This window comes from Callospermophilus lateralis, chromosome X, assembly GCF_048772815.1.
Source record: "Callospermophilus lateralis isolate mCalLat2 chromosome X, mCalLat2.hap1, whole genome shotgun sequence".
NCBI classification, from domain to species: domain Eukaryota; kingdom Metazoa; phylum Chordata; class Mammalia; order Rodentia; family Sciuridae; genus Callospermophilus; species Callospermophilus lateralis.
Genome location: NC_135325.1, coordinates 49,726,456 through 49,748,799, shown reverse-complemented (window position 1 = coordinate 49,748,799; position 22,344 = coordinate 49,726,456). Strand labels below are relative to the sequence as shown.

Here is a 22,344-nt window from a genome sequence, read left to right as displayed (position 1 = left end):
GTATATTTCTCTCTCAACACATGGATCTAAACAACATCTTCTCTATATATGTGTATATATGTATACGGAGAGACTGATTATCTTTTATATCTCTCACCTAAACACTAGGAAAATTCATTTGATTTAAATTATGTGAGAGTAAACAATTTTATCACCGCATGCATTCTACAGGTGTTTCTTTCCGTATGGTTAGGTGCCCTAGAGAACCCAGGCAAATGCAAATAAGCTTAAATACAAAATTAGCCCATCAATTTTTCTGGTCTTTCCCTTTTTCTTAGGTTTATTTCAAGGAATAGTTAGTTCCAACACCATGCAAGAAGTTGCCAATCATCAGTAAGTACACAGTTTCTCAACATCTTTTAAACCTCATCAAATCTCATAATCCTTAATCTTATAGGGTCTGCAATGAAAATGTGTTAGACAGATTCTGTTCAATAGCCTATATTGTGAAACTCAACACAGCAGTCTAATAAATGTTACAAAATATTGCAATAATACCTAAGGTCTTTCTGTCTATGATGGGTAGAAGACTAAGTCACTATGTAACAGCTGTAGAAGTAGATAAAATATAGCAGATGGCATGTTCTCCTAGCCTCTCCGTTTGTTTGAGTCCTATCTAACAGTCGCCTACAAACAAATTGAGGGATCTTCCTCATATATTTTTATCAGTGGGAGTGTCTCCTGGCCCTGCAATGGGCCATGGTATTGCTATTGACACTCTCATTGGCTGGCACTTTTACTTACACTGGGAATGTCTCCAGTACTAGCATTAGAGCCACAGATGCAGACACCCCCAGACATCCTGTTTTCACTCATTTCAGCCCTATAACAGTTTAACCAATCTTAGGTAAGCTCTTAATACTCTGAGTAACACTCAATCACTCGAGGAACTTTTGCAGCACAAAATCTTCATTGGTGAGACTGAAATGTGAAGTGCCACTGAAATGTGAAGTGCCACTCCACAGAATGGATCTGAAACATCTGCAGCAGGTTACAGTGATCCAGAATACATGTGTTCTTTGTGAAGGTCACATTCAGAATAGCCACCAGCAGCACCATCCATGTCTTACCCTGGTCTCATTTCCCCAATAGGGGTCTGATGAGTCACTCAGGATGTAGGAGTGCTGCACAGGGTCAGGCCCCCTCACTTGGAATCTTGAGACATTCTATACATTCTCAGAGGTACCTCTACAATTCTCAAGGAATGAGCCAATGAGAGTTTGGGTACATACTGAGGCCTATCTGCCCTTTTGGTTGACATTTTTATATTCATATGGCCTAAACCAAAAGGAAAGTTCTCAATCCAGTTGCCATCTTGTCCACAGGGGGCACACTCCAGGCAAAGTGAGCCCTGGGATTTGCAGAGCCCTTGCTGGGTAAAAGATTCTCTCTTTGGTTCCTTCGAGTATAGGGACTGCTCCTAGCCAAATGGGGACTATTTAATACTTTCTCTGTGATACTTCAGATCATCCGTGGAGTGCACCAGTGCTGGAAGATATGCTCCAGGGAAACTAGGGTTCTCATCAGAGCTTCTCATGTCCAAGTACAGAGCCTGGCACAGAGCAAATACTTGGCAATTGCACTGCATTTTATAGTAGGTCTTTCCAACAAGGATCCCTTACCAGAGACACAGCCCAAGCCTGCCCAGGGATGTTGAATCTGCCCTTCAAATTATTCTTCCCTGAACCAGGGTTTTCCCTTTTGCCCTTCACATTGTCCCAGTATTGCAAGCTTAGAGACACCTGTGTGCACCCACCAGTCACTGACTCCAAGTTTCTCTCTCTCTCTCTCTCTCTCATACAAACACAATACACACACAAATGGGCATACATAGGCAGGCGCACACACACACACACACACACACACACACACACACACACACATGCTTGCACCTCACATATTCCAATAAGAGGAAAACCTATGTTCTTGATTTGGATACCAGCAGTCATCATTCACCTTAGACCCTGCTTGCTTTGGACACTAATTTGTATCTTCCCAACTTCCAATGCATAAGCACTTGTTGGCAGCCCCTCATATTCACTGATTTTCTCTCTGCTAATATCCATCCTCCCTTCATCTAGAATAGATATTATGTGTTTATGTGCCCCTGGCAAAAGCCTTTCCCTTTTCCAGGCCTCTGTTGCATTTAAAGTTCAATAAGGTTCTTTTGGTTCAGTGTGTCAGTATTCTAGCACAAATCCCTGTGGAGCAGTGAAGAAAAATTTAAATAGCTTTATGTTTCGTCATAAACACAAGAAACCATAAACCAAACCTAGATGCACCCTGGGTCATCCTAGAGTGCAGGAAGGCATGACAATTTTCCAATTAATATCCCTCTGTTGGGCTGGGGATGTGGCTCAAGCGGTAGCGCGCTCGCCTGGCATGCGTGCAGCCTGGGTTCGATCCTCAGCATCACATACAAACAAAGATGTTGTGTCTGCCGAAAACTAAAAAATAAATATTAAAATTATCTCTCTCTCTCTCTCTCTCTCTCTCTCTCTCTCTCTCTCTCTCTCTCTCTCTCTTTAAAAAAAAATATCCCTCTGCTCCCACTCTGATGGAGAATCCTGGCTGGGTTCTCTCCCTTCTCTGAGACTTGGTGTCCTTTGATGTAAAAATGTATGACTAGACTCCAAATAGTGAAATTATCCCAGCCTAGGATCTGGCAGAGGCTGGAGGAATGAAGATCATGATATTCTCCTAAATTCTAACATGGACTAAAGGAACATAATTCAGGTCATAACATATAGGTCATGATACACTTCTACACTCTAGCACAATAGTGCTAGCAGGAATTTTTCTTATAGTATGCTTTTACCCACTAATGGAAAGCAAACATATTAGGTCATCAGCAAGACAGGGTGTCAGGGATGAGGCTGGTTCTTGAGTAGGCTGACCTGAAGCAAAAGGACTCAAGGTTTCAATGAGAAAAAAAAAATTGTTCTCATCTTGGCTTATGTGATGTGGCTATTTATTCTTTTTTTTTTTTTGAAAACACAGGGAACAGAGTTTATTTTTATGGAGTTAGGCAGTGAAATTCAAAAACTATTCAACTACATAGAGTAAGGACAAAGTACATTGGAAAAGGTAAAACTTTTAATAGCAAATTGACTATATTCAAATGGAAAAAAAGATTCACTAATATATGATAAAATTATGAAATATCCTTCCCCATACACCCAGCATTTGCATTTTTTCTTCTCTACTTCACCTTGCCACCTTTCCCCTGTACATTCCTATTACTTTCCCCATCTGTTCCATGGACAGATTCCTTCCTCCCCACTCAGTAATACAGGAACTTCACCCCTAAGCAAACTACAATGACTATCATTAAATTTTAAAAATATGCCCTTTAACCTTCCTAACATCTGGGTAATACCACTCCTTTTCCCTCAACCCCAAATAAACAGTTAGCTCCCACTCTTCTGGACAGAGATTATGTTGTATTCGTTGATTTTCTATATCTGTTGGGGTGAGGAGAGTGTAAGTTGCAGCTACCTATGTTATTTTCTCCAATAATTCTTTCAAAGTGTGCACACAAGAAATAAACTTCCTAAATTCTTCCATATCAAAAAATATCTTTGTTTTACCCTGGAAATCAAATGCCAATTTGGCTGGATACAGGATTCTAGCCTTTCTCCTGAAGCACTTTTATGATGTTGCTCCATTGACTTCTTGCATCCAGGGTGCCCAGTGATAAGCCAGCTGTCAATGGGATTCTTGTACTTCTGTAGGTTATTTCTTTTTTCTCTCTAGAAGCCTTTAGGATTTTCTCTTTATCACTACAATTCAAAAACTCCACCAAGATGTGCCTAGGAGTGAGTCTGTTTTTGTCAATCACGTTGGGGATTCTGTGAGCACTCACTATCCCAAGACTAGAATCCCGAAGCTCTGGAAAATTTTCTTCAATTATTTCCTGCAGTATGCCCTCTGCTTCATTCTCTTGACTGTCTTTTTCTGGGATTCCTATCAAATTGATGTTGGCACTTCTGAATCTATCCTCTCTCTCCCTTAGTATTTCTTTATTAATTATCTGCTTGGCCATCTGTATGGTATCCTTAGAGAATTCTTCCATTTCATCATCTAGATTGCTCAATCTTTCTTCAAGGATGTCTATTCTACTCCTCAGATCATCTATTGAATTCTTAGTTTCCAAGATATCTGGAAGGCATTTTTTTTTATTTTTCCAATCTCTTCTCCCATCTCTCTGAAGATTCTGATCACAGTTGTTCTATAGTTTCTTTTTTTCCTGGATTAGGTCTGCAACTTTGGATGTGTGTGTTTGAACAGTCTTCCATGTAAAAAACCCTACTTCTTCCTTTCTTCTCAGTCAGAATTTCATTCCCAATTGAAAGTAAATAATCTTTTCATAATCTCCCTCGATTACCGTTACAGTTGTCTCAGGAACACGGTTTGTTTCTCACATAATGCTGGGAAACATCTGCCCTCCTCCTCATCCTCCCACCACTCTTCTTCCACAGAGGAATCAAATTTCATCTGCAAGGCCTCTTGTCCCTCCTCTTCTATGGCACAGTCCTCTTTTCCTTTTCTGCCCTCATGTAAAAGATGTCTTCCTCATGGGTCTCTGAGTCTTCTTCTGTCACCTCAAAGGTAGGGATTCCTTTATCCTTCCACTCCAAAAACTCTTCCTCCAGAGTCTCTAAACTCTTCACTTCTGGCCTAGAGACTTTTAACTCTTTGATGAATAAGGAATGCAAGCCATCACTTGCTGTTCCTCCAGCTTCCTGTTTTGAATTTACTACAGCGTTACCCCCTTTTACGGGGATCCCACATCCTCCTCCTGGATTTGGTTTTTCCTTCTTTCCAAGCACACGGTTCAGTAACTCTCCTATGACAGGTTTTTGGCTGGTAAATTGTTGTAAGTTTTGCAGGTCTGAAAATGTCTTCATTTCACCATCACGTGAAATTGGACCTCACACAGAAACTCAGATCCAAAGCCATTTTCTCTCAAAATGTTGAAGATGTCGCCCCACTGCTTACTGACTTCCAAGGTGGTTGATGCCAGAGGGTCTGCAACCAGGGTGAGCACGGCTCCTTCCTCCATCAGCATTTCTTCTTCTCTTGATGCTTTGACGGTCTTCTCTTTGTTACTGAAGCTCTGGAGGTTTTCTTCTTCTATTTCTTTTGTAGCTCCATCCTCCCTTTTCTTTCTCTTCTCTTTGTTGGGCAGTTGTATGTGGTGACTGCCATGTCTACATGTGTCGTCGTTCATATCTGAGGCTTCTGCCATCCCTCCAATGGCTTGGTAACTTTGGGGCTCATTCTGGGATAATTCCTTACCTTGATTGCTAGTGGACATCTTGGCTTTGTCCCATTTACAACTGGGCTCGTCTATTTCCTCGTTTCTAAAAGATAAGTTTTCAGTACACTCAGCGAATTTAGAATTTTTTTCTTCTTGTTCCCTCAACTCTATTTTTGGTGAAGCTAAATCTTTTGCTTCCTGCCATCTTCCCTGCTACCACAGTGCTTTGTACCTTTTGTTTCAGATATCTCACTTTTTACTAACATTTCCTTTAGATCATTTTTCAGGGTTTCCCTCATCTCAAAAAACATCACGTCCTGCATTTGCAACAAGACCTTAAATTTCTCCACAATAGTTGTTGATATATGATCTTTGTACTTGAAATCTAACATCCGAGGTAGCTCCTCATCAGTTCCTCTTAGCTGATTTCTTTTGACACAGGTGGATTGTTCCTGTTCCTTTGCAAATCTAGACATTTTTGACTGTACAGTTGACAGGGTGTCTATATTGTCCAGATGGTATTATTTTCCCTTTTGAAGAGTAATTTTAGTTCTTGCACACTCACTAGGCTCCAGAAATCTAAAATCCTCAAAAAACTCTCATCCACTTTCGTGCCTCTGCCAGGAACAGACCAGTTTCAGAGCATGATGTGGTCTACTGTACAGGAGTCTCTACCTGGGAGGAGATCACTACTGCAGAGGTGCACAGTGAACAAGGGTCGTGGCTATTTATTCTTGACATGAACCAGATGCACAGAAGAGATATATGGTGTGCACTTTCCTTCCTTCTTCCTTCACTTTCTCCCTTCTTTTCTTCCCTATCTGCTGCTGTTCATCTTCTCTTTCTCCTGCTCTTCTTCCTTCTCCTCTTCCTCCTGCTCCTTTTCCATTATGAGTTCTGGGGATCCAATTCAGGGTCTTCTGTATGCCAATAAGTGCTCTTCCATGGAGCTATACCCTCAGACTCAACAGTATATTTTTGAAATCCCTAGGACATAGATTTTAACTGTTCTAACCACAGAAAGATGTAACCCAAATATGTAATGCAATATATAAGCCAATTAGCTGGATTTAGCTACTCCAGAGTATATCCATATTTCAAAACATCATGTTATCTGTTATAAATGTATACAACTTTTGTCAATTAAAAATAAATTCCCAAATTAGAAAAGGACACATTTTTTTTTTTTGGTACCAGGGATTGAACCCAAGAGGCCCTTAAGTACTGAGCCACATTTCTAGCCCTGCTTATTTATTTATTTGTCTATTTATTTATTTAATTTTAAGACAGAGTCTCACTGCATTGCTTAGGGCCTCACTAAGTTGCTGTAGCTGGTTTGAATTTATGATCCTCCTGCCTCAGCCTCCTGAGCTGCTGGGATCATAGGTGTGTGCTACTGCTCCCAGCAGGACACAATATAATTTAGTCACATTTGGAGAAGAAAAAGAGATGAGAAGTTGTGTTTGGGATGGGGGGGATTCTCAGAGGTACCATTAAAATTTCAAGTGAGTAAGTTAGCCTTCAACCTCCACCTCTCCATTCACATCAAATTTCTTCATGTTTGAACCTCATTCACAAAATATTGTATTTTCTTTGACCTTTTACCTCTGTATCCTTAAACTGGGAACTTGCTTAAGTCCAGATACCATTTCCTTTCAGATTGTGTGCCCCAGCCCCTATTCCACTCATCAACAACAGCTTGTAGAATGAATGAGACTAAGGATCAGGATCCAGGAAGCTTTTTGATTTTTTTGTAGTGAAAATGTCCTCTCTGAATTCAGGAAAATCCCAAAGGCAGGAGACCAAGCATTGCTTCCCTTAGGAAGAATTCCCAGGTTCAGTTCACATGCCTTTCTTCTGACACTGCATTTCATTCACTTCACAATTATCATTGGAAGGCAAATTAAAATAAAAGTCATATTGTTTGAAAGAAACAAACAGGCCAAAATTAAGATTTTCAAGAAAACTAAAGCTGTGAATGGAAAAGGAAAACAGTTAAGTTGATGACTGCTGATGGTGGAATTGACACAATTAAAAAACAATTAGCCATGTTTTTCAATAAAGTAATCACGTGTACGACTCACAAAACAGAAGAAATCTTGCATGTACAAGGATAACCAAACAAAAAATTTCTCTGCAGCCATGATTGAAATGGGGTAAAGTTGAAAACTAACTACAGGGCAATTATAGTGCAATAGAAATTGAGAAATTTACCAAATATATTTATTTTTATACTACTAGAAAATAATGCTACAAATTCCTAGGTGAAAAAGTATAGCATAATATCTACATGAAATCATAGGGAAACAATTTCATGACGATCCACAAAATGAGAAAATCACGGAGCGCTTCCTAAATCTGTGCCTCTATGTCTTTGGTCAGTTTTGGAAAATTCCCCTCCATTATGAATTCAAATTTTGCATCTCTCTCTCTCTCTCTCTCTCTCTCTCTCTCTCTCTCTCTCTCTCTCTCTCTCTCTCTCGTCCTTATGACACACAAATGACTACGTTAGACCTTATGCTTGAATCCTCAACCCTCTCTTCTCTGTATTTATTTCCTTTGTGTCTCTGTGCTTCATTCCAGATACGGTATTTTACCTAGGGTCAATTTACCCATTTAGGTCCCTTCTGGTCTAAAGAACTGTGATCATTCATCTTATGGGTCAGCTTGTCTGGATCATGGGCCACCTGGACATCTGGCTAAACTCTAGATATGGGCATCTGTGAGGGTGTTTCCTGAAGAGGTGGGCGATTTTATCTGTAGAAGGAGCAATGTGGCTTTCTCTGCCCCATGTGGGCAGGCATCATCCAGTCACTTGAGGTCCAGAAAGAAAAACCAAGGCAGAGGAAGGTTGGAGTCACCTTTTCTCTGCCTGAGGGCATGAGCTGTGACATGTGTCTTCTCCTGCCCGCGGTGTTCCTGGTTCTCAGGCTTCAAACTGCCTGGAGTCTACCCTGTTGACTCTTCAGCACTCAGGTCTCTGATCTGTACCACCGGCCTTCCTGGGTCTGCAGCTTGCAGAGGGTGGATCATGGGTAGTCTCTGCCTCCATAATCACTTATAATAAATCATACGTATGCTTTGTTGCTTTTGTTTCTCTGGAGATACAGGCCAATACAGATACAAAGGACTGCCTGCTCCGTACATTCTACTCTCATGTTTGAGCTTGATGTGGATTTACTAATGTGTGCTGTATTTTTCCTCTTCCAAATCTTGTAACTCTTCCTTTCCCAAATATCCTATGTCATACTAATGGGTTCTTTTTCCACCAGGAATGTCATTCTTTTCTCTTAGGTCCTTAGACACAGTAAGTTTAGATGTGTGTGTGTGTGTGTGTGTGTGTGTGTGTGGGTTGCTGTACGTTTTAATTAAGGCGTACCATTCCCTCTCACTTTTATTAATTTCTCACCATATTCTAAATCTTTTTTAGAGCATCCTGAGTAGCCCCAGTGCCCCAGCCAGCCTAGTTACACTCACATGCTAGGAGGAGGTGGCACAGCGTGAGCAGGGGCTCTTGTCACCATCACTGCCAACTTGAGCAGGGAGACCCAAACCCTTCAGCCTCTGGTCTTGCCCTTCCTCAGTGCTGCTAACAACAAGCCCAGTCCTGTGGCCAGCAGCAGCAGTGGCCGCAGAGGTACAGGCAATGGTGGCGCAGGTGGCCTCTCCTTTGTGGCGGCTCCTGCTGGAGGGGGCAAGATCATCCCAAGGAAAGTTTGGGGCACAGTAAAAATGGTTCAGTAGAAGAAAGGGATATGGTTTCGTCAATGGGGTTGGCGCTAAGGAAGATGTATTTCCATGCCAGATTGCCACAAAGAAGGTTAGCCCCAGGAAGTAACGTCGCAGTGTAGGGAATAGAGAGATGTTGGAGTTTGATGCTGTTGGAGGCTGGGGGAGGGTGCGGGTGCAGCAGAGGTCACCAGCCCAGCAGAGGTCACCAGCCCTGATGGAGTTGCCAGTGTGAAGCCGTTAGTATGCACAGAAGAAACCATCATGGACGCTATCTCTGTCCACGTCATAGGGGTCCTCCACACACTTACCCGCAGAATTAACACAAGGTGAGTGAGGGGGAGGAGAGGGCAGGCCCCAGGATGGCGACCTTGTAACAGATGAAAGTTCCCACCTTACTACCCACAGAGACCTTATGGCCCTCGACCACAGCGTTCCACCCTCCTGTGCAGGGAGACATGACAACCCCAGGGTACAGGGGAGCGAGGTAGGCCGGTGAGACTGGATATGAATTGGTGAACTGCATGTGCGCTGTTCACCCAAGACAGCCCAGAGAGGGCTGCGATGAAGAGGTTAAGGAAAAGCAGGGACACGAGACCAAAGTTTAGCAGCCATGCCCACAGAGGTACTGCTGTAACAACTCAAGGGCCCAGACAGATGCCCGGGCAGTCCCTAAACCACAAGATGCAAGTGATCCACCAGAGGAGAATTCATGCACTCCCAAGGCCCAGCAGAGCCTGGAGGACAAAGGTCGGATTGCCACCTCTACCCTCCTCAGGTTTAGTTTCTGACAAGAAGGGATGAATGGGATATTCCCCCAGGAAGAAATGAACAAAAGGTCAGAGCTGAGGACCTTATGTGCTTGCTTTTTGCCCATCGGCCAGATCAACAGAAACACCTGCATTATCTATGCACTATGTTATTCTTTTAATTTATCATTGGTATTTTTTTAACCTAAAGATGTCTCTTTTTGATCATCACAAACGTGTTTTTTTTTTCTAAAAAGACGTTTCCCCCCTCAATACACCTTTAAAGGTTCTGAAGTCGTTTTGTGCCTGATGACTTGATAGTTTTTTGCCCATCATTTTTATTTGCAATAAAACTTTACAACTTGGTGTTTTCAAAACCTCAACAGACTGCAAGCAGCTGTTAATAAAGGTCTTGAGTAGTTAAAACCACCTAAACAAAGCCCCCTTGTGAGTGTTATTTGAAGATTTGGTTGATTTTATATTCTTCCAGGGCAGATTTTCAGTGGCAACTTCGTGGAGATTGAGGCCAGGGCATTAGCCTTCTGCAATGACCTTCATGTGTCATCAGAGACTAAGCCCTTATGAATGACTCGGATCCCACAAAGCTGCTCCATACTCACTGTCACCCAGTAGAGCATGGAACCATTACCCTTGGCAGGTTGTAGACTCTTCTTTTGTCATCCTGGCCTCAAGAGGCTACGAGAAGGACTCCTTTGCACTCAGCTTTCTCTGCCCATCTTGGCAAACATCGCTCAGCCGGTAGCAGGCTGCTATCTGTCTGTTTGCAGCACCAAAGGATCTTGGCCTGGCCATTTTTCACCAGCTGGCTAGTGATTTGAGAAATGTTGGTTTCCTCGTGTGTACCAGTTCTCTAGGTATCTCAGTGGGAAGGACGATCCGAATTCCATAAACAAGGCAGGAGGAAAGACATCCAATTCAATACTTTCTCCTGGTTTTCTGCGTATGATTCCATGGCTGCAAAAATTGAGGGTGGAGTTCTCAACTATAATCCTGGGTTAGGTGCACATTGTTACTTCTGATCTCTGCAAGGTCCCACCTGGGTTTGGATTGTTCCTTGAGTCCCTTTCACCCACATTACCTTTCTCCTCTGACAGAGGCCTAACAGTCTCAGGAGTTTCATGTCTACTGCTGTGTTGGAATCTGTTCTTGTAAAATGTGGACCATTTTGTGGGATGCGTGTGTTGTAAACCCACATCCAGGTGTTCTGCGTATCTCATCCTGCTTCCGCTAGGTAGTAATGCCAACATTGGGACATTCTTACTCTAGTCAGCAGAGTGACCCAAAACCATAGCTGAAACCATACCCACAAATCTGTGTGACACGAATGCTTAGTTGTATTTTACGTCACCTGTTAGGTACCGGGGATTGTGAGAATCACAGAACCATCCTTCCACTCCACTGTCAAACTACAACTAGCCTAAAATAAAGAAGTTTATTTTAAATCATACCTGATCGTGTATTAAATTAATTTCTTCTGGAACAGTGACTTCAACACTTAAAGCAACCCTCTGATCTGTACAGAGCTTGAATGCTGTCACTTTCCTCCTCAGAACAAGAAGAAGCCGGACAAAATGAAAGTGGATAGCTTCTCTTGAAACAGTCAGGTGACTGAGGTCACAAAGCCAACTGCTGCCTGGAAATCTGAGGTCCCAAACGTTAAAAGAGTTTGGTGTTTGTGCATTCATAGACAGACTGAAGAAATGGAATAGAAAATGTGGAAACAGACTCACACGCACAGGGAAATTTAATGCACGACCAAGATGATTTCTCCAATCTGTGAGGAAAGATGTGTGTGTGTGTGTGTGTGTGTGTGTGTGTGTGTGTTTTCTTGGTGCTTAAGAAAAAACAAAAGCAGCAAAAGGGGACATACACTTTCCCTCTTACCTCTTTTTAGGTGTTCAGTTTAGTAATATTAAGTATACTCACATCATTGAAGAACAAGTTTCCAATGCCCCCTTTCATGTCACTCTTCTGAAACGCTATTGAACACCAACTTCCCTTTCCCCCTCTCCTTAGCCCCTGGTATCTATCATTCTGCTCTCCAACTCAAAGAATCTGAGTACTCTGGACATGTTCTACAAGTGTAATCCCACAACGTTTGTGCCTTTGTGACCAGCTTACATCTCGTCACCTAGCCTGAGTTCCCCACGGTTCATCCATGTCATAGCATGTGTGCAAATTCCCTTCCTTTTCAAGGCCGAATGATATTCCCTTCCATATGGATTCCCGTTTTGCTCATCCATTCACCTGTCATTGGGCTACTGGGTTGGCTTTTGTGAGTGATGCTGCTTCAAACACAGCCACTTGAATGTCTGCTTCATACCTTGCTTTCAAGCTGGGGGGTTATATACCCAGTAGGGGGAATCACAGGATCACGTGGTGGTTCTGTTTTTCAGCTTTCCAGGAACAGGAGTACCCTTTTTCAAGTCTGCAGTGGTTGGCATCCTCACCAGTACTCTCCAAGGCTTTCAATTTCTCCTCATCCTCGCTAGCACCTGTTTTCTTATTGTGTGACAGCAGTCATCCTAATGGGGGTGATGTGGATTCTCATTCTGGATTAGATGCATATTACCTTCATGCATAGTGACCTGGAGCATCTTTTCTAGAGTTTCTCAGCCATTTGTTCCTCATCTTCAGAGAAAACCCAACTCTAGTCCTTTGCCCATTTTTTTTTTAAACTGGGTTAGAACTTTTGTTTTGAGTTGTGGGACTTCACCATTCATTCTGGATGTCAACCATTTTTCAAAGACATGATATGGAAACACTTCTTCCCATCCCCTAGTTTGCCTGTTTTTAAGATTTGTTCTTTTTAGATATACATGACAGTAGAGTGTGTTTTGACATATTATCCATACATGGAATATAACTTATTGTAATCAGGATCCCATTCTTGTGGGTGTACATGATGTGGAGTCTCACGGGTGATGCCTTCATATACGAACAGAGTAAAGTTATGTCCGGCTCATTACACCATCTTTCCTCTGTTCTATTCCCTTGGCCGATTTTCTGACTTCATACCCTTTAGAAATCCATAGTCTTGTAATGTGTGCTTTGAAACCAGGAAGTGTGAGTCTTCCAGATGTGTTCACACACACTCTCGGTTTGTATTTGGAGTCGTTCAGCTCTTCACCTGGGTCTCCTTTCAGCTTGTCAAAGACGTTTGCGACATTTCAAATTCTTGCGGCATTTCAAATTCTTTGTCAGGCTGCTCATATGTCCCTGTTTCTTGAAGGTCAGCTTCTGGAAGGTGTTTGGTTCTTCTGATTGGCCCATGTTTCTGTGCTGACTTTTGTCTTGCACTCTTTTTTGCAAGACTTTTGTCTTGCATGTCTTGCACTCTTCTGTTGGCACTTGGGTATCTGAGGAAGCCACCGCTTCTCCCCATCTTTTCATTCTGGCTCAGTGCATAGGAAGAGGCTCTCCAGTTGGTGGAGGTTCAATGACCCCTGCTCCAACCTTTTCTGATCTCTCTCTTCCCCAGGTGCCTGCCTATGGAACTGCTTGCAGCTCCTGAAGCCTGCTGGGCTGTCTTCAGGGCCTTCCAAACTCTGTCTCAGGGTGCTTCCGACTTCCAAGTCAGGAGAGACAGAATCTATATCAACACGCAGGCCTCAGATGTGCCAGAGCATTGGATGACGGACATGATTTTCCTGGAAGTCCCAGGACAGGAGCCTGCTATTAAAGATTTCCTCCCGGTTGCTCTAGACTGTGTAGAATAGAGAGTGGGCACAAGAGCTATGCCCCATTCTGGGAATACACCTTTCAGTAGAAACATCTCCTCCTCTGTCTCCTCCATCTCCTCCGCCTCCTGCTCCTCCTCCTTTTTTTTTTTTTTTTTAACCATGGCCAATGTACTGTGCCTTCACACTTGATCTCTACACTTCTCACCGGTGTGCATGGGTTTCTCTACCACCGTCATGCTAATGCCCCACTCCCGTGGGGAACCCCTAACTCTGGCTCACACCACGAATTGGTATAAATTACAAAATGGATTGCAGTCTAAAATGTAAAGTGTGAAACCATGTAAGTGTTTCAAGTGTCAATCCTCTGTAAATTAAGAATGGGAAATCTCCAGGAGAAGTAAGTCAATGTATTGATAAAGATGACAGAATAAACATGAAATGAACCAAAACACCACGACGCCAAAAAAGTTGCACGGCAACAGGGGGAAATGTTTTGCAATTTACATCAGAGAAAGAGGCAACTCTCCCAATATATCCCCGAGACATAAAGGAGTGTTTTGTAAAGGGAAAAGAAAGCTGAGTCTCTGTAGAAACTGGGCCAAAAAATATAAATTAAGAGAGCCTAGCCAAAAAAGAAAACAAGAATGACTGTGAACCACACGAAAAAGTTGTGCAATGTCAAGAGATATGCAAGCTAAAATATACACTAGCATGTCATTTGTCACCTATGGGGTGAACACAATCAAAACTTCTGGCAGCTCTCCTGGTGAGGCACTGGGAAAATTTCTGCTGTCAGATATTGATGGGCAGTGGATAAGGACACAACCTTTCTGAAGGGGGATTTGACAGTAGTGAGCAAGATACCCTGTGATTTGTACCCTTTAAGCAGCAATAATACATCTACAGATCCATTCCAAAATATAGCAATAAAAATAGTAAAGATTATGTCAGTGCAGCCAGGGTTTGTAACAGCAAGTAGAGAAAGAGTCAAAGCATCCATCAACATAAGATTATTGGACTATGCCATGGCACGTCCATTCTGTGGATATTGAAAGGAATAAGGGGTGTCTCTGCAGAGCACTATGGAGTGATCTCACAGATATTTATTTTCACGTTGGGTAACTGCTTCTATTCATGTGGCTTAAGCTCTTCACTACATGCATTCCATTGTGGCTCGCACATCCGTTCGCTGAAAGAACACGGTAGCAAAAGCAACACTTTTGAAAAGGCGATTCAAGCATTTGGCTCTGAACACTTCACAAGGCCCCTTGTCGAATAGTCAGTGCATCCATTGCCTGAAATAACACTGTTCTCCATCTGGTGAGCAAGTATTTGCAAGGATGTGTTTTAAAGTGGGAAAAAAAGAAGGCAAACAGAGGAGTTTGCGGACCCTGTGTAGCATGGATCTAAGCACCAGGAGGGAAAGAAAGAATGTCTCTCTGTCTCGTGAGAGATACAAGTGCAGGGCCCAGGTGACGCCAGTGGCCCCCATTCCCTTATCCTTTAAGAAATCTGGGGAATGCACCCCTGTATGGGCTTCGCCAGTCCCGGCATCCCTCCCGTGCACTTCTGCCCACTTTGGCCCCCTCCAGTAGTGCACCTTCCCACATAAGCACTTTTGGCTGTTCCTTCAGCTCAATGTTTGTCCCAAGCCCTTCCATTTGAGGGGTTAAAAATAGTACTTTCCCACATACATGTGTGAAGCCGTTTGTGGTTAGAGACCAGAAGTCACAACCCTTTGCGTGCGTGCATTGTTCACGTGGCCTACTCTGGAAGACTGGTCTCCCTGGGCCAAGGTCAAAATCAGAGGAGTGCTGGAGCCGGCTCCTACTGGACCATACATGCTGACTGTTACATTTTCAGGCTTTTGAGAGCCAGTTGTTGAATACAGCCCTTAGGAAAAGCCCAAACATATGAAGTAACGATCACATCCTCTAGATGGGAAACAAAGGTAATACTTGCTTGAAATTCACCAATCCCTAATCATTCTCCTGCACCTCACTATCATCTATGTTCTCGAGGTTATTTACAGTTATTGCATCTCAGTGGTGGAAATGTGTGTCCTCCCCACACGCCATTCACTGGTATCCCTTTTGGATCCCACAAGCAGCAAAGGGGACAGTGCCAGACAACCCCCACCCTCCCCTAACCCCAGAGACCCCGTTGTTAACTCTTCACCTACCAGGTGAGATCGAGTCACTCTGGAGGCTCAGATAGGGTGGGTATGCTCAGGCCTAGCTAAAGCGGTGACATAACCCAAGAGAGTCAAGACGTAACGGTTAAAGTGCTCTTTACCGTGATGTTTTCAACCTGTCAGCTGGGGTGGTATGTGACAAAATGAGAAACACAAGAACACGTGATAGTGAACACTTACAAAGGCGTCCTGAGGTTCCCCAAACACACCAGAAACGGCCTGTGCTAAACTTTACAGAAATCCATGTGAGCGTGCACACTCACGTGCCTGTGTGTGTGCGTGTGTGACAGTTGTGTCAAGTCTGAAAACAGCCCTGCATGTAAAGGATGATGAGCCTCAAGAAACAGAGAGGGCCTCACTCCTTGCCCCCACTTCTGCACGTTGTTTCTCTTTTGCCTCCCCTTTCTCCTGCCGTATCCTTTTACCAACATGTACCTGCTCTTGTACCCAACCCATCGTGGGGTCCATGGTGTGTCTGGGACATAGTTGCATGGTAGGTTCCTGGGCCTTCTCCAGTACTTCTGCTCCCTCCCTTCAGGAATATGGGGAACCCTTTATCTGTCACTGGTGTAGGAGGGCCTTGGACCATTTATGCACGTAACACATCTAGGAAGAATCGGTTGTATGAGATGGACTTCCATCTTGCTCTGAGTCCTCAGTGATGTGTGCACGCTTGTTTCGCCCCCCATCGCACAGAGAATAGGAGAAACCTGACTTCTTGGGGCTCCAAAACGAATGAAGAAACAGACAAATAAAACACCAAACGAACAACAAGAAGATGAGTGGTCGTGATTCCATGTCATCTCCATCAATCTGTCTGGAGTGTAATCAGGGCAGGGAAGGACATAGAGACGTAACAAGCATGGGGAAAAGGCCAAGTCCAGGAGTGTCTAGCTGAGCTTCCTTGCCTGCCTTGTGGGGGGTGGGGCAGTTCCTCCATTTTTTTAGAACATCAGCAGAGGATAGAGGAACAGGTGCAGGGAAGAGACATCTGATCGATGACTACCTACTGTGACCTTGGGTGGGAAATAGAGGGGCCACGTGCTTTTGAAACGGCCTTCTGACTGCTGCTGTTGCTTTGAGGTCTGAACCCTTTCGTTTGATGCCTTATAAGAATAAATCACCAGTTAATTTAGGGCCTGACAAAGACAAGGCCCTTTCCCTGATATTTGCTCAGATTTCCCATGAAAATGCTGATGTGAGTCACTTTCCCCCCCTTGAGCGGGTTTCCTCACAGATTCCATGGCAAGAATAATGCTTCCTTGAGGCTGGGGTTGTGGCTCAGTGGCAGAGTGTTGGCCTGGCATGTGTGAGGCCCTGGGTTCGATCCTCAGCACCACATAAAAATAAACAAATAAATAGATAGATAGATAGATAGATATAAAGGTATTGTGTCCATCTATAGCTAAAAAAAAAATTAAGAATAATGCTTCACTTGCAGAGTTGTTGTGAGTTTGTATGTGCTTAGCACAGAGCGAGCACAGAGCAAGTATGAGGTGGTGACTCTCCCTTACATTTCGTGGGTCCTTCAAAAGTTGGGCCCAGTTCGAATTCGTTTCCCCCCTTGGATCCTTCTTGTCCCCATTGGCCTCGATTTCCCCCACTGTAAAATTCACCTTGGACTAGAAATGCACTGGTTTCCCCACAGCCAAGATTGTCCAGCAGCACTGTTTGTTCTGGCCCACACGAACAGGGCTCAAAGAGGAAACCCGTGCCACTGCTCACAAATGGAGTCATTTTACCTCGAAATCCAGAGTCCCATCTTCTCTTGAAAAAAGCAGTAGGTTGGGCAACAATGAGCCCACCTTCTTGCATGGAAGCCCTTGGCTGGAGCCCCACGGCAGTTGCCCCCCATGCACTCTCACTTGGCCACAGCCCGCCTGGCCTCTGCTCTGCTCCTTGACCTGATCGGCCTGATCCCGCGGGCACGGTGATCCGTGGCCCTCCAGACTACTGAAAACAGTCTGTGCCAGGCAGAGGGTGGGTACTTCATCGCCCAGTGGATAAATTTGCTACTCCTTCCCCTCTACCATGCCCTTCTCTAGCCTTGTGAAAACCCAAGTGACTCTCACTTCCGATAATGTGAACTGAGACAGACCGTTAGGGTGGGGATAGTCTAGGTTATACTGTGGTAACAAACAACCCATATTTCTCAGTGCCTTACAACAACAAGGGTTTATTATTTGTTCACACACACAAACCTAGACGCAAAGTGAAAACATCTTCCTGTTTCCACATGCATGGGTGCGTACATGGGTGCACAGGTAAGTGCACAATCACAAGACACATGAAAACACTGGCATATGAACCCACTCAGAACCCCGCTGACAGATTGATTGCGCAATCCTGTTTTTATAAGACACATAAAAAGGCCCCAGCATCCAAAGGAATAAGGGATGGGAAGGTACAAGAATACCCAACCTCAATCAAAGAGTTGCCCCACATCATAAAAAGGGTCTGAAAGCTTATAAAACACCTGAAGGCTTAAAAAAAGACGTTAAGCATTTTGGACATTAAACATTTTGCACATTCAGAAACAGGATACCCAAATAGGCAGTGCTGTGGCGAGGCCTCCTCCGCGGGGCTCTTAGGTCAAGAGGGAGATGCACCCCAGATGTCCGATAGGCAGTGACACCGAGCTGGCAGGCCTGGGTCGCAGAGGAGGGCTGGGAGCCTGGAGTCCTCTCTCTCCTGCAGGAGCTTCAGAGGGAAAGGAAGGGGGCAGGGGCAGGTCACATGCAGGTCCCCGCCCAGCTCCCCCCTCCCTTTCTGCCCAACCCAATCACAGATCTGCTCCCTGGGACCATGGCACTGGCCCCTTCCAAGGGGTCTGATTTTCCCAATCTCCAGTCTCGCCTCCCACCCCATCCCACCGTCACAGCCACCCCCACCACATCTCTTTGGAGCAAGCCTGGGGTCTCTGAATAAGGTCTCTGAATAATGAGGTCAGAAACAGTGCCTGGCTCTGCACCGCCCACGCTGGCTGGTCTGGTCTCCCAAGCCCAGCCTGCCAGACACCCGTGATCAGCAACCTCTCCAGCCCCATCCCCTCCTCTTCCAGCACTTCCTCCCACACCATGATCCACGCACCGTTTTTGTGCAGCACTGCCCAGCCTTCCCTCCCAGGCTCCCTGGGTGTTTAACCCTCCTGGGAGCTCCTCCAGCCCGTCCACTCTGGGGCATGTCTAAAACACCGCTTGGGAAGGCATCCAGCTCCGGGTCCAGGCTGCAGTTCCCTGAAGTCAGGGACCAGATCTCCTTCCAGAGGAGAGGCCCTTGTCACCTCCTTATGCCTTCCTCCCCAGACTGCAGCACACCGCGGGGGACTGGAGTGTGGGCCTTGGGCTGGGAGGCAGGAGACCCCGAGCTTCCATATGATGTGCTGAGCATCATGGCAAGTCCCAGCCTCCCTCAGGGCCTCCGTGCCAGGGACACTGGACCCACACATCCTGCCTTCCCAGTTAGAAGCAGCTCACCACAACCTGGCCCCGCCTCCATTTCCCAAGGGTGCCCACCTCATGTTCACCCTTCAAGGAGCAAGCTACCTGGTGGGCTGCAGGGCTGGTGCAGGGTCATGGAATCGGGAGGGTCCCAAGAAGAGTTTTTCAGAGCCAGCAGAGCCTCGGCCGCCTCCAGCTTCCGCTGCCACTCCAAGGCGGCAGAAAGGGAAGCCTGTTCGGAGGCATTGGAGACCTGCAAAGGAAAGGGGTGTGAGAGCATGGGGGCTGGGGAGCCACACCTCCTCCCACCAGGACAAGCGGCCCTAAGCCCCCAGTTCCCTCGAGCCCCCACCCCCACCCCCAAGGCCTTCTGCTCTTCCCGACCACTAAGCACGGTCCCTCCCCAGGGTCTGGAGCCCGCTTCTTTCCCAGGACCTGTGGCTGCAGTAGAAGAGGGTCAGGGGTGGCACAGGGCTGGAGGAGCAGACTTGAGCATCTGGAAACAAGGAGAGGAGAGGCCAGGGGATTAAACCCTCTGGCGGACACGCACCACCAGTAGACAGAGAGGGCAGGACTTTGCAATATCAGGATGTGGGGATCCCAATGACTGCGGGGCCATGGGTCCTCGTGGCTTGGGCAAGTCCTTTCTCCGGCTTGGCCTGTTTTCCTTCCTGTACTCCCTTTTCCCCAAACACAAATTCCTACTGGCCTCTTCCCTCCAGGGCCACCGCGAGGGTGATGGGCATCGCATCACAGCTGTCTGCGTTTTCATGTGCAAAGCACCTGGAGAGATGGGATTGCTGTTCCTTGCTGGGGCTGCCTCTTGCCTCCCCTTCACACAATCCCCATGGGTCTCAAAGGACAAGCCTGGCTCATCTTCAGGAAGCCTTCTCTACTGGCCTCTGGCCTTGCCCCTCATCACAGCCCCTTTCTCAAAACGCCAAGAGGACCGGTTCTCCCACCCATCTGTTTCCTGTGCATCAACAGTCCCCGCATCTTGCAGACCTACTGCATGGCAGACCTCGTGCTAGTCGTCTTTCCAGTGCTGGGGGCGTAGGGTGGTCTTTTCCCCTTCACACCCGCTAGGAAAAGGAGGCTCTGTCCATAAAGTCATCTGTCCAAGGTATCACGAGTAGGAAATGGCAAGGCTGGGAGAGTCCTGACTTTGCCCTTCAGTCTAAGAGCCTGCCTTCCCCTTCTCCTCCCCCTCGCACCCCTCCTGCTCATCCTGCTCTTCCTCCTCCTGCCTCCCATGGCACCAAGCACGAGTTTGGGCACACAGGAGCACAAGGCACAGCCGGCTCCGTGGTCCTCGTTCTACTCACATGCTGGGCAGGACCAGGGACCTGTGGGGCTCCCCAGAAAGAGAACCAGTCAGCTGCTGATCCAAGGTCGCCAGAGAGTAGGGCACAGATGGAGGTTCTGGGGGCCCATTGAATGGCTCAGGCCCTTGGGAGCCCTCCTGCAGGGGCAGAGATCACAGAGTGGATTCAGGCACCAGGCCAGCTGTGGCAAGAGGAGGTATGAGCATGTTTGGGGACAGAGACAGGAGCCCAGGATGTCAGGCTCCGAAGACCTCGAAAGACTGGTCCGTCTTACCTTTCTTTTTACCTCAGGGGATACTGAGGCCCGGGGACAAGTGACTTTTTTTCCCCAGGGCACACAGCAAGTCAGTGGCAGGGTTGGAAATGGAACCCATGGCTTCGGGACCCAGCAGAGGCTGGGTGGCACCCTCCCCGGCTGGCAACAGCCTCTCCTTACCTCCTGCGGGGGTCCGCAAGTGAGGGCCTCAGGCTGGGTCATGGTGTTATCCTTCCCGGCTGCAAAAGACCAGGGACAGCTTTCATGAGCTGGCCAGACCCACCACCACCCTGGCCAGACCCGATATGCCCCGCCCCCCCCCCCCCCCCCCCGAGGTCGCATCTTGTCATGGGCCTTTTTGAGCCACCACACCTGTCCTCCCTACAAACTCTTGGCAGGTAATGTGAGTGGGTCAAATCCTCGGACCATCGAAGGCCCAGGGACTCCTTACCCCAGGTGATGCTGTGATTTGGTGGTAGGACTGGCCACACAGCTGCTCAGGCTTCCTCTACCCAGACCCAGACCTCCCTCCCTGGCAGGAGACACTCCTACTCACCCGGGATGCCTGCTTCCAGGGCCAACTTCTTGACATGGAGGTGCGATCTGGGGGCTGCAGCCATGGTCTTTATCAGTCCTTGAGCCAGGTGCCTCTTGAGCCGTGCGCCCCGCTCCCTCTTCAAGGCACTCAGAGCAGGCAAGGCCCTGTGCTGCTCCCTAAAGTGGTGGATAGAAGGCCGAGGGTTAGTCGCATGCAGAGGAGGCCTGACCCCTCCCCTTGTCAGACACCATACTCACGAGAAGAAGGCACAATTGTGACACTTGCAGGCCCGGAAGAGGCAGAAATGCTTTTCGCCCCTGATTTTGGTAGTGATGCCATGGTTGTGGCAGCGGTCACAGCGACCTATAGCTCTTCTGGGGCCAAGTTCAATCCCCCACGGGGCTCCGGTCTCACGCCCTGTGGTACATTTGGAGTCGGAGGGGCAGCAGGGCACAGCAGGTATGTCTTTGGGCTCCATGGTTCTAGGGTCAGGAGCGGAGATCAGAATGGCCACACCATCCCCTATCCCTAGTGTACTCGCTCTGCCCTTGGAGAACCCCATCTCAGGTGGCTGGATTCTTCTTCTCCATCCTGCTCACCACATGAATCAATTTGCCCTCCCTTCTTTCCCCACGACTCTCTCCAACCTTCACCCGACCTCCTTACTCATGTAGCCTCCTCCCCAGGAAGCCCCGCTCTCATGTCACCTCCTCTCTTCGACCTCTTGGCACGGGTCCCTCATGTGTTCAATCTGATTATGATTCTCCTTGCTTACCTTCACTCCGCCATGCATCCCGTTTTCAGGCACACACACGCACACCCACATCCCCTTTGGGACAGTTACTGCTGCCCCTTTTTTAATGCAACATCCATCCTGACCTCTGCTAAACCCAAACATTATTAATCCTCGCGTCCCCTTCGGCATCCAGTTGTCTTCCTAACCTCCTGCACCTGTTCCCTCCCGCACAGGATCTCACAGCCCCTGTGCTCAACTCATAGCCTCCTGGATGCCCGACATTCAGTTTCCTCCTCCCTCACACTCCATTCTGGTTTCTCTTGCACACCACCTTAATCTTAATTATTCCCCTGCTCGCCCTTTAAGCCGATCACCCCTTTGCACCCCACAGAGTCATGTCCTTCTCTTGA

The 22,344-nt window shown here is 46.5% G+C and overlaps 1 protein-coding gene across 1 annotated transcript; it reads right to left on the bottom strand.

Annotated features, from left to right (window-relative positions):
* Positions 1 to 18,226: 18,226 nt before the first annotated feature.
* LOC143638533 (doublesex- and mab-3-related transcription factor C1-like) lies at positions 18,227 to 21,991 on the bottom strand. Its single transcript, XM_077106438.1, is given in 9 exon segments — positions 18,227 to 18,339; positions 19,185 to 19,332; positions 19,515 to 19,575; positions 20,405 to 20,541; positions 20,841 to 20,899; positions 21,217 to 21,374; positions 21,456 to 21,513; positions 21,516 to 21,561; positions 21,974 to 21,991. Coding segments are annotated over 9 exon segments (798 nt in total).
* Positions 21,992 to 22,344: the final 353 nt, after the last annotated feature.